The sequence below is a fragment of the Meriones unguiculatus genome, chromosome 9 (genome assembly GCF_030254825.1).
Source record: "Meriones unguiculatus strain TT.TT164.6M chromosome 9, Bangor_MerUng_6.1, whole genome shotgun sequence".
In the NCBI taxonomy this organism is placed as follows: domain Eukaryota; kingdom Metazoa; phylum Chordata; class Mammalia; order Rodentia; family Muridae; genus Meriones; species Meriones unguiculatus.
Genome location: NC_083357.1, coordinates 74,150,964 through 74,163,869, shown reverse-complemented (window position 1 = coordinate 74,163,869; position 12,906 = coordinate 74,150,964). Strand labels below are relative to the sequence as shown.

General features: G+C 45.1%; 1 protein-coding gene across 5 annotated transcripts in view; it reads right to left on the bottom strand.

Annotated features, from left to right (window-relative positions):
- Window positions 1-2,959: 2,959 nt before the first annotated feature.
- The window catches only part of Enox1 (ecto-NOX disulfide-thiol exchanger 1), a 560,948-nt gene continuing 551,001 nt past the window's right edge, over window positions 2,960-12,906 (bottom strand). For all 5 annotated transcript variants that reach the window (XM_060391472.1, XM_060391474.1, XM_060391473.1 and 2 more), the window contains one exon: window positions 2,960-3,937. In XM_060391472.1, the coding sequence (XP_060247455.1) occupies window positions 3,806-3,937 (132 nt within the window). In that variant the 3' untranslated portion in view covers window positions 2,960-3,805. The remainder of the gene's footprint in view (window positions 3,938-12,906) is intronic.

The following is a 12,906-nucleotide window of genomic DNA, read 5'->3' as shown; positions in this document are numbered from 1 at the left end:
GATATTTTGAAGCACTTTCTAGCATTCTACCTTTGTGTGTTCAGAAGCAAAGTGGCTCTGAAAGGCGAAAAACACCTCTGGTCATTGTGTTCTACTTTCTGAATATTTATCAGAGAAGTGACTTTGAGACAAAATTCAGTGCCTGAGACTGCCTGGGTCCCTCAAAGAACTTGCCGACCTAATAGATAAGATCAGAGAAGATAAGTGAAAAGGGCCTCGGAGGCAGTCAGTGTAGGATGTCTGAGCAGAGGCTGGGGAGTGACTTCTCCAGGGTGTGATGAAAAGCTCCAGTGAGGTCAGCTCCTGGCATGCACCTGGGTACAGCTGTGTAGACTTGTAATAAACAGACATGAGACAGATCGATTAGAACATAAAGATGAACAAAAGTGGAAAGGTAAAAAACAAACAAAAAAACTTAACAACAACGATATGGGACTGTGAAAGGGCCAATCAGAGGGCCTTCTGAGCCAGGTCATGAGGAGCTCAAACCTTCTATATTCTGCTTATTTCTGGAACCAAGAACCCTGATTTGTCACTGGGAGATTTAGGGAAGGAAAAGACCTCAAGAAACTTCATCCCCAACCCATGTACGAGAGATGGTGGAGAATAAAAGAATAAAAGCTGTGATCAAAGGGTACCAGGTAAGCTCTGGTGTCATAGGTGGTCTGGGAACAGATGGAGCTGGAAGTATGACTAAGAATATGTTTTGGAGTTTATTGTAGGTTAAACCTCAGGCTAACACTGTGAACTGCAAAGAAGGCCGCATTATATGAATGTCCAAGCTTCATTTCCCATGTGTCAAAAGGGGACAATAATAATATTTCCATATAGTGTAAGCACAAGGATTAAAGAGGTTGGACTATGGACTCCAGGCCACCTGCAGGGCCAATGTGAGTGCACTCCCCAGGTGGTCCCTAACCTCCCATGGGACTCTGAGAGCCCTTAAAATCATTGAAAGATTATTTCCTCCCAAGCCAGGTTATTCACCTTGTCAACTTTTTATAGCCATGGGAGAAAATTTTAAAGAAATGGCTTAGAGGAGGAAGTGCTTTTTTTGAGCTCACACTTGCAGAGGTCTCAGTCCAGGACAAACTGTATCCATCACTGTGGGCTTAAGGTGAGAAAGAACGCTGCGGCAGCAAGAGCATGAAGGAGGCTGCTCGCCTTGTGGCAGTCAGGAAGCAGGAAGATCGAGGAAATGGCTAGGGACAAGATATATCCAATTCCCCAGCTGGGCCCCAACCCCTAGTTTCCAGCACTTCATGACAATACTATCAAATTTTAACTCTATTAGTAGATTGATTCAATGATTGGTTCAAGTCAGCTCTAAGGGATGAGATTATCAGCACTGAGAGGTGGGTGGATGGTTATATAGGGTGGAGACACACCATATATCCAATGATAACACACAATTGAACTGAAAATAGACAAGTATTGTAATCCATTTCGAGTAAACACATCATCCTGGTACCAAAGCTGATCTCTAGGAATCTCATTAAGTAGTTTTGAAAGTCCAGCTGTCTGTCCATTCCTGCAAGTTGCTGCTCAGGATCATTCTGTTTGGGAAGTGCCGTCGTGTCGGGTCTCAGGTCCTGCCCTCCTTCCTTTGAACTGATTTGTGAGTTTGGAGCCTGACTCTGCAGACTCATTGTACGATGTGATCCCTGGAACTTCTCAGAACTACGCCACCCACGTAAAACACCCCCAAGATTGCAGGCAGAACCAGTAAGGTTGTGATGTCATCCTCTGCATCCCTACCAAATGTTTTATCACCGTGAGTACAATCTGTGTTCACCACCACGCGTCTCTCAGGTGACCCTCCCAGGCTGCTTTAGAACAGCATTTTCTACAAATGATGTCTTCCAACTGTCCCAGTCCAGAAACCTGTCAGGATGTTCCTGGCCATGGACATCAGCGGGTGGTAATGAATGCTGCCGGTTTTAATGGAATAGTGGAATTTGCTTTCGCTTGCTCTCTTGAGACAGGGTCTCCCTTTGTAGCGCAAGCTGCCCTCAAATTTTTAATCCTACTGCTTCAGCCTCATGAGCACTGGGATCATAGGCACGTGCCACCGTGGCCAATTGATAGTGGCATTCTCTTTGGTTCCTATCGCATTCCTATCACGTCTTCCTTACCACGAAGCTCACCTCTACAAACTGTGGAAAATGTCTCCTTCAGAGTGACCGAACTCTGAGTGCATTAAGGAGAGAGTCTTTTTCTCATTCATCTCCACATGCATAGCATTGGCACTGAGCCTGAACAAAACACACGTGTACATGCTATGGGAGTTATGAATAAAGGCCTTCATTTTCCAGGGTTCAATAAAAAGAACCTGAGGGTAATAATGTCCAATAGGAAATTATGACTATCTTTTCATAGCTTCCAAGAATGCTCATTGTTCAGCTGTCTTTCTAAAAGTGTTTCATTTAAAATTAATATCTTGAATACTTGTCTTTTTGGGGATTTTTATGTAATAAGGCAGGAAGGAAAGGGAAGTTAAAGCCACATTCTACTCTACTTGAAGGTAAAAGGAAGGAAGACCAAATTGCTTAAATTGTTGGGCTTTTGTGTGAATGACTTCATTCCTTTTTCTAACCCATACTTTACAGAAAATATACAAAGGTAACACTCCCGTGTGGATACGATGAGCTGATTGGTACTCAGTTTCTGCCACGGGGACAGAAAGCAACAGGAAGTCTGGTGTTGATTAGATTTAGGTGTTTTATCTTGGTACTTCAGCCGTATCTCCTCCAATCCCGACTCATCCCCTGCCCTGTGCTTTCCAAGCTAACGGCTGTGTATGTTCCTAAGTTCACCAACGCTCTTTTCTCTTAGAGTCATCTGTCTCACACTGGATACACTTAAAGTGGTACTCTAGTACACAGATCTGAAAAATGAGAAAAAGATTTCCTAGGAAGGAGCGAAAATGTACGAGCAAAACATAATTCTACAAAACTAGTATGGTAGAAGTCAAGATTTATTGAAAAAAATTAGTATCTTTGCTATAAAATTTGTAACAGGAATATTTTTTTCCGAATGTGTTTCAATGCATAAACCTGAATGTTGCATACCAAGCATGGGACAGCATCAGGTTCTTCCTTCTATTTACATGTTATGAAAATCGTTATGCAGTCCATGTGAAAAGAACGCACGATGGAGAACCGTTACATTAGAAAAATAATATCCTTGATAAAGCATTCTCAAGGAGTCCAATCATAGTTTTCCGCCTCTTCAATAAGGCAAAAGTCCCTGGAACAGCATATAACTTAATTTACAAAATACAATAACTGTTCAGACACATACTCAAGTTTTCTTTTGGTATGATTTTCTCCCCCACTGTAAAATCACATTTTTGTTTTGTTGTTTTTTTTTTTTTTCGTTTGTTTGTTTTATTAACTAAAACGGAAAGACCTTCAAGAAAATGTCATTTAATGCTTTCAGCTATACATATACAACTCGGTAGCCTGGCAACCACCATTGCTACGCGGCCATTCGCTAAGCATTTGATCAGTGCTCTGCTCAGCAACAAGGCCTATTCTGAGATTTTTTTGTCGTCATTGACTGTGGAGTCATTGCTTGGTATTCATAGGGGCAGGTCTGGCATAGTATGAGGCTTTGTCTAGTTTAAGGAACTGGTACACAATTACATTTCCACGCACAAGAAAACGCCACAGATGTCACTGAACAAGGCTTTGGTGGCTCCGCACAGGTCCCACGGCTGGCCGACCCCAGTCCTCCCGCTCCTACGCTGTACAGCCTTGGCCGGCTTCAGAGGGCTTCACTTCAGGCTTTCCGGGCCAGTCTGCTAGGTCGTTTTAATCCCCTCAAAGGCACACAGCTTCCACCTCTTTTCCAGCGTTGCTCCCACGCCAGTGAATTCCTGCTTGAACATGCGTGGCAGCCTCATCAGAAGCATTTCGATTTCGTTGGCAGATATCTGTGAGGAAGGAAGAGAAGTCAATTTCGGGAAAGGAGCCCACCTGAAAACTAGAGATGGACCTAGGGAAGTCCTGCTTCCCATGGAGACATTCGGTTTCCTTCCTGGCTGTCAGGCAGTGGGAAAAAGCGCCGATTCGCCACCTCTGCTGTGCTCAGGCTCACCTTCCAAGAGCAGAAACTTTCTGTAGCTCATCAGGAACAGAGGCCCTAAGGTTGGTTTTTTTTTTTGTCTCTTCTTAGAGATGATAAAGGTTTAGGAATGAAGACTTAACCTCAAGCTTATAGCAGTGAAAGATCTTCACAGCCAGTTATTGGAGAGAGAGAGAAAGAGAAAGAGAAGAAATAGAGGAAAGAAGAAAGGAAGGAAAGAAAAAGAAAAAGTTAGCCTGGTGCAGTGGCACATGCCTGTAATCCTAGACTTAGGGAGGCAGAGATAGGTGGATCTCTGTGAGTTTGAGGCCAGCCTGGTCTACAAAGGGAGTCCAGGACACACAGAGAAACCTTGTTTCACAAAACAAAACAACAACAAAGTTTTAAAATTTTACAATTTCTAGATGTTTTAGTTCAATTTTTTTTTAAATTTTCTTAAACAGGAATTTCTTACATTCATAATTCACTTGTGCTTCATTTAAAACAAAATTAACTTTGATCTTTCCTAACACAGCCACTATTATTTTCCTGTGTTTGCATCCTAATCTGGGTGCATTACACACCAATATGGCTAATTTGGGGTCTGATACCCTGTTTGGAACCGCTATCTGCTATTGTTAAGAGTTAAATGAACCTTCTAGAGATAATTAGTCTCCTTAAGCCTTAGCAAATGGGAGTAACATTTAATAAGGACGGTGTCACAACCGTTGGCTTAGCACAGACTTGGGCATGTAGAAATGCTTCATGGAGCAGAGCGATCGTCATTCTTCATGGTGTAACTGCCACAGAGAGATCACTGTAGGGTCCACACCTTCCCACTTAACAGTATTAAGATTGTTATTTTGGTCCGTCTTTTAAGAGAAAGTCAAATCAACTGTACTTAGCATTCCCACGGAGGACGCTCCATACACATTCGATATTCCTGGACCTATGGTATAAAATTTTAGTTAAAAAGAGGCAATCCTGAAAGGTAAAATTGGTGATATTCTTTTAAGAAATATTTATTTTATTTATCTGTGTTTGTGTGCATCAGTATGTGTGTAGGCCATGTGTGTGGGGATGCCTGAGTTACAGGTAGTTGGGAGCCACCTGATGTGGGTGCTAGAGACTGAACTCGGGGCTTTGAGAAGAGCAGTAAGGACTCTGAACCATCGGTCCGTCTCTCTGTCCCCCTACAGACTGCATTCTGATATTTCTGGGTGTGTGGGAATAATCTGAAATCTGAACACATCACACCATAAAAAATGGGTTAGAAGGATGATAATGATGATGATTGTCTACCCACAAAGAGTTACTAAACAGATTGTTGAAGTTTTGATAAAGACCTTGCACAGTGTCCCCTCTTTCCATGGGGTACCCTAACAGCATCTTCCCCCACATCCTCCTTTCTGCCCCTGGATATGTGTGGCTGATATCAAAGACAGAGCTTGGGAAAGACCTGTCCATGGGGGTTGGGCCTGGACACTGATTTGCTTTATATGCTCGCTCCTTAGCTGCCCTGGCCAGCAGGCAAGAAGGGCATTGCTGTGGCATACCAAGCGCCTGGGGCTCCCCATAAGACTGTGGCTTCCCTCGCTGCTTCTTTGGAGGTCCAGGGTTAGCGGGCTGGGAATGTAGCAAAGATGATCGATTTTTAACAAGCCACCCCAGCAATTCTTCTGAGGGGGTCCATGTGGGTTAAGAATCGACGCTTGGGCTAAGCCTCAAGCAGTGTGGTCGTGGGGAGCTCCTTTGACACCTGTGATGTTCCGTTCTTCCATGTGTAATAGAAATACCACCCCGCACCCTGTGGCCCCACGCGGTTGGGAGGAATTTAGTTCGGTGCCCGGCAAAAGCAATCTTCCTTCTTGTCTTTCTGTCTCTATGCAGTATACAAATAGACAACAATGCTGGTTTCAAACATTTTGTGGCAGAAAGTTCAAGGTCTGTGGCCAAGGGTCACATGAGACAAATACAGAAGGAAGGTAGTCAGACTCAGTCAGTTAGGCCCATTTTCTTACATTACTTCCACCTAAAAACATAATTGTACATATACAGAGTAACCTATGTTATTTCTATAGATATACACACAGCTCACGTAATGTTTAAATCAGGCCAAGTATGTCTACCTCTCCGCAGTGATCATTTCTTCTTCTTTAAAACAAACCAACAAACAAATAACCCTACAAGTTTTCTGTGTATGAGGATTTTTTGTCTGCTTGTAAGTCTGCGTCCTACATGGCATGCAGTGCCTGCAGAGGCCAGAAGAGGGCATCGGGTCCTCTGGAACTGGAGCCGCTGATGGTTGTGGCTACCACATGGGTGCTGGGAACTGAGCCTCGGTCCTCTGGAAGAGGAATGAGTCCTCTTAACTGCTGTCCCATCTCCCCAGCCCTGCTCACTTTTTTTCCTAAGTTCATGCAGGAGAAAGTTTCTTTATGCTCTATGAGGCCAGGTTGTGCCTTGACAAGGTCTTTTCTTCCCCTTGCGAAATATTTTTTTTCCTTATTTCATGCAGAAGACAGTTCCGTGAGGCTTTAAGAGGGCATGTTGCCCCCTTCACAAACGCCTTTCTTTCACTTATAAAAGGTCATGCCAGTCAAACTCGGGTGTTATTCTTGAGATGAGCTTCCTTCCCCCAGATCAAGCAAAGGTCATGGCTGTGAGGACAGCAGACTGGAGTTAGCCGGTAGCTAGTGTCCAGGGTAACTATTTCCCTCCCTGGGAAACAGGAAGAAGCCTTGGGAAGGAGGGAAACAGTGTCGGATAAGTGTCCGAAGCCATCATCTATTCTGGAGGTGTGGGGCTCGGACAGCAAGTGGATGTACCCTTGCAGCTGGCTGGGAAGGGTTAGCAGCAACGAGCCAGCTTTTTAGAGGTAAAACCAAACAAACACCAAAAGCAGCAACAACAACAAAACCAGCCCAAGGTTCTGTAATTCGAACCACACTCTCACGAGATAGGAAAGCATCTACAAATATGGAAACTGAGGGAGCGGGTAACTTTAGGTGGCTGAGCCAGGCAGTAAGTACGCCCAAGGGCTGGCTTGGGCCTAGGCACTATAATTGGAGTACCATATTCTTATCAGCAGGCTGCATGGAGAGGATTAACAACAGCCTTTTGGTTAATGCTGGCAGCAAGTGGACTGTGTGGAGGAGGGCTGGGATTTTGTGTGGTGAATTTTGATAAAGAGATGTCCACACCGGCAACCATCCCTGAGAACTCCAAAGGGGCCAGGCTCATCATGCACACTTGCATGCTGCTACTGAGCCATAGCCAGCACTCACTGCAGGGTACCATAATCTCTTCAGACCTGTTTTTCTCATTCACAAGACTAGGGGATAAACTGGGAAGCCACTAAGAGCTCCAAGGACTTGATCTGATAGTGCCAGAGTCTTGTGTTGAGTTTTAGGATGAACCCTTCAAAATATACCTATCTGCCCCTGTCTCTCCAGTGCTAGGATGAAAGGTATGTGCCACTGCCTCCACCACAACCTGGCTAGGGCTTCTAACACTCATTCCTTTAGGAAGAGCTGAGCTGTGGTGAGTTTTATAAAAGGAAACAGATAGAAAGTCTCCATGATTACCCAGGGGCTTACAGGGTGTCAACATTGCAGGTCCATGTGAGACCTGCTGCATTTGTTTCCTGCATTGCTGCTTCTAGCCCAAGCCCACAGCCTCCTTGCCAGGCCTGTAGACACAGGCAGAAACCAGCACCAGCAGAGGGAAGTCAGTGATGTGATGGAGCTGCATGCCCCATACTGTCAGGGAAGGGGGGCTGAATGGTTGGGGCCCTGAAAAGATGCCAGCACAGGCTGTGCCACAGTTGGGGAGCCAGCAAGGCCAAATGCAAAGCCATATTTCCTTCCACAGGACACACTGGTTTTTGACCTTTAGAGTGTGCGTGAATCATGCTCATTCCGGCATCTCTGGGCAAAGGAATGGGATCGGCCAGCACAAGCGCGGTAGGGTAAGTGGTCACTGTAGATGAGGAAGGGAGGAGTTAAAAGGAAGAAGGGAAAAATTAGAAAACAAAGGGAGGTTTGGAGGAGGAAAAGAGAAACGCAAGGAAGAATTATGAGGAGCTCCCACCCTGTCAAATCTGGTGCTTTACTCATTCATGTCTGATTTCCAAGTTAATTAATACAGGGGTTTTTGTTTTGGGCAGGGGTATTGCTGGGAATTGAACCCAGGAGCTTGTCCATGTGAGCCAAGCTCTCTGTCTGTTTTTTTCTAGCTTAGCTGTCTGCTGGCCATTTGTTCCTGTCTGGACCAGAGGACTAACCTGGGCACTGAAAAGGACTGACATTCCAGTATTCCTTGAGTGTCATGTAGCCCTCTCTGCTTCCCACACACTGTGAGTGAGCGCATTCTTTTCTGCTCTTTTTCACAGTCAAGTGGAGAGTCTATTCCTTTCTGGAGGTGCTGGGATACCTCAAATCGTTCATTAATGCTTGGTGACAGCTGGCTGTTAACACCAGTACATAGATCATAGTGACGATTATTCATGTGGGAAATTTAACCATACAACCAAGAACACTTCCCCCACCTTCGCCATCCGCCAAGAGCCCAGGAAAGAATACCTGAATGCCCTAATGAAGGCAAAATCAGAATCTCCTGGAAACTGGAAAGATGCTGAAATTTTGGATGTGCAGAGAAATGTTTTAAAAATGCAGATGATTAAGCAGAAAGACACACATGGTATTTACTCACTCATAAGTGATTATTAGACATATAACACAGGATAAACATACTAAAATCTATAGCCCGAAAGAAGCTAAACAACAAGGAAGATCTTAGGGTCCTCATTCAGAAGGGCAAATGCCATAGTCATCAGAAGCAAGAGAAGATAGGAAACAGGACAGGAGCTTACTACAGACAGCCTCTGAAAGACTCTACTGATCGAGGTATCAAAGCAGAGACTGAGATTCATAGCCAAACTTTGGGCAGAGAGCATGGAATTTTATGAAAGAAGGGGGAGATAGAAAGACCTGGAGGGGACAGGAGCTTCACAAGGAGACCAACAGAGCCAAACAAAACAAAAAACAAACAAACAAAAAACCTGGGCCCTGCAGAGACTGATACCCCAACCAAGGACCATGCATGGAGAAGACCTAAAACCTCTGCTCAGATGTAGCCCGTAGATTCAGTCTCCAAGTGGGTTAGTAAGGGGAGCAGGGGCTGTCTCTGGCATGAACTCAGTGGCAGGCTTTCTGATCACCTCCCCCTGAGTGTGTGTGTAGGGGGGGAAGCAGCCTTGCCAGGCCAGAAAGGAAGACAATCCCGATGAGACCTGATAGGCTAGGGTCAGAGGGGAGGAGGACCTTCACTATCAGTGGACTAGGAAAGGGGCATAGGGGAAGAAAGAGGGAGGGAGGGGGCCACAGCCGGGATACAAAGTGAATAAATTGTAATGAATAATACAAATTTTTTTAAAAATACCCCTGTGTTTTTAATGTAGGTGGCTTTTCCTTGATGGGAAGTGCTCTGAGCACCCCAGCTGATGCGGTGTCCAGCCACAGAGGCTGCCTGCATCTGGCAGCGTCTGTTGTCATATCATAGTGGGTCTGTTGTTGTGGAACCTGACCTTCTACTCTAAGAGCTTTGGGCAGAGGCTGCAGGTTGTGCAAAGTGGGTCAGGGCAGCCTGCCACACACACAGGACTGAATTACAATCTGTAGAAGATGTGAATTTGCCAGGAGTGGTGGTGCATGCCTTTAATCCCAGCACCTTGGAGTCTGGGGCAGGCAGATCTCTGTGAGTTTGAGGCCAGCTTGGTTTATCTATTTGGTCTACACGGAGCTATGAACCAGTCAGCTGAGATCCTCAAAACAAAATACGTATTTATACACTTACATGTAAATTGTATATGTAAATGTATGTAAATTGGAGAAGAGACTCTAGACCAGGAGTTCTCAACCTTCAGATTCTCAACCTTTGACCCCCTTTGGTGGTCGAACAACCCTTTCACAGGGGTCACCTAAGACCATTGGAAAACAGATGTTTATATCACAATTCGTAACAGTAGCAAAATTAGTTAGGAGGTAGCAATGAAAATAATTTTATGTTTGGGGGTCACCAAAAGAGGAAAAACTGTATTAAAAGGCTGCAGCATTAGAAAGGTTGAGAGCCACTGCTCTAGACTATATGAACAGTTAAGAAGGAGCAGAGGAAGGAAGGCAGGAAGAAATGTGTTGCCACAGGCCCACTCCAGTGTCTGGGAGGCTTAGCATCAATGGAAGGTTCGGTTGGGTGGCTCAGCTCACAGCTGGGATTCCAGTCCAAGGTGAGTGAAACCTGGGTCAAAATGGTACAGCTGGGATACAAAGTTAATAAACTAACAAATATTAAAAAAAAAAATTTAATTTAAAAAATGCTGTTGTCTGTTTCGGAGATTCAGCAAAGCCTCCTGAAGCCCTTGCCCCATCTCTGTGAAAGAACCATTCTGACTGTCTCACATTTCTGATAGAAGACAGGTGGATGAATGAGAGTGGGTAGCTGGGAAGAAGCCAAGAAGAGAAGCAAAATGCAAATGTCATTATCAGGAACAAGAATATTTAACTGGAAAATGGCCTATTATTGGCCTACATGGTTTTAGGAGCCATGAACAATTTACATGCCCAGGATAATTCAAATTAATTCTTGCCCTCCCTTCCCTTCCCAATCACTTCCATTTCCAAATGCAGCCTTAGGGAAAATGCTAGTTAAAAACAAAAACAGAAACAAAAAAATTATACTACAGGGCTGGCCTAGGCCTGCTTTTCTTGCTCTCATCATTACAGGGGTGAGCAGAATCTAAATGCTGGCTTACCATTATGCCAGTGGTGATGGTGTCAAGTCTCGAGGAAACTTGTGTTATTGTGAGTGGAAGAGAACTCGCTGTGTGTAGCGGTGGGACGGATCCATGTTGCCTTAATGCACTAGCAACCCAAATTCCGCATAGGGCCACAGAGCCCAGTTCATTCTAACTAACCGGAGGCAGCTGGGCCTGGCTGCTGCTGTGGAGACAGACCTTCAGCATCCTCAGGCTGCCCGCAGATCCAGGACTATGAGCCTTCTGGCAGCTGATGTGGGATAAGGCCCCGGCGAACACTCAAAGAATGCAAACCTCTTATTATTTTGCTTTCTTTTTAAAGTCCTGGAGGTGAGATTCCAGAATTCCGCAAGAATTTTTCTCTCTGGATTAAAAAGACATAAATATCCTCAAGGTGTCTCTGGGCTAGAAAGAATATGTGGTCCAGTCCCTGGCGCCCAGCAGTTTTGCAGTCCTGTGTGATACATTTACCTCAGGAATGAGGACAAAACTTGACAGCACTACTGGGCAATCCCCTGAGGAGAGGCAGGACTGTGCGGGCCACAGTCGAAGTAAAGGGAGTCCTTGTGTGTTTTCTTTCTGAGGGAAATACATTGTTGTCTTCTAAACTAGAACTGCCCTTAAGGTCTTAGGGATTTCACTGTGTGTAGAGGATGCAGATTAAGAGTCACGTCACCTCTGACAGCAGGTGTCCATGTGGTTCCCCCAGCCCTCTCTCATATCTGGCTCTCAGCCACCTTTACTACCATGGCAGGGAGAACAGGACTGTTCTAACCACAAGGTCTGCCTGAGGCAGTCTTGCACACCATAGCCAGGTTGTATCCCAACCCTAAGCATTTTGGGGTGAAGGAGGTGTGCAGAAGGCTCTGGAAGGGACCTAGCTTTTCTGTCCACAACTGGGTGTGCGTGGGGGATTACAGTAGAAGGGATGAGAGGGAGAAGCATCCAGTCCATGGGCATACACGGCGGGCCATTTCTGGTGGGCATTCCTATGGTATCAGCAGAAAAACCTAAGTTCCTACTCCGTTTAAATGGCTCCCGTTCCCAGCCACTGCACTCGATGAAAACCGCTTACTACTATCAGGCCGGGGCGTGGGCATCCCAGAACAGGAGTGGTGGTTCTTGTCTCTGTCTCTCCTCATATAGGGCCTGGGTCTATACCACTGGCCAGAGGTCAAACTGCTTAAGACCTTTTATTGCTTCTGATGCTACCCGATTAACCCCAGAGTTTGACAGGGCACACCATTACAACCCCTCCAGTCTCCATCCCACATGCCTGACCTAGTGTGTGGCCTGCAGAGACTAGTGAGCCTCTGTACTCCCCAGAATGTAACTGGCCAAAGTCTCCAAACACAGCCAAAGAACCTACAAGTAGACTATTCTAAAGCACCCAGACAAAAATCAGAGTCAACATCCTGTTACCAGTTTACATCCTGATACCACCATCAGGGAAAGCCACTTTCTTAGAAGGCCTCTCCAAGAAAGTAATAAGTAACTGAAATCTCAGTGGAGGATCATGGGACTACAGAAAAATTCAAAAATCTCTAGAAGCACATTCCAAAGCAAATAAAATGAACAGACTATCTTGTTAAGGTTAATTTTATAAAATCAAGCTTGTTTCTCAGTTTCTTAATCCAGCTATCACACAAACTGAGACGCTATTATACTATTTTAATAAGCTTCACAGCATAAGAACTGAGCAGTTTTAACTCTATTCTTAACCCTCTAATTTGGCTTCCTCCTAGCTTGTGTCCCAGAGACACTTGCAACTTTGTAGCTTTCCAGAAAGGTCTCTCCTGGACCCTCCTGAGCTCCAGGTTCAAGGCTCTACTTCTTTCTCTAAAGCCTCCTCCCCTGGCTGGCAGGAAGTCTATTCTCTCACCTGCTCAATGATTGTCTCTGAGCTGCTTTATTGACATATCAGGGGCAACTGGGGGGCAGTGTTTATGCAACATTGAGACAGGAGATTCTCAAACAAGGATTGCAATGAGATATGGGTGGGTTGGGGGCACAGAAATCACCAT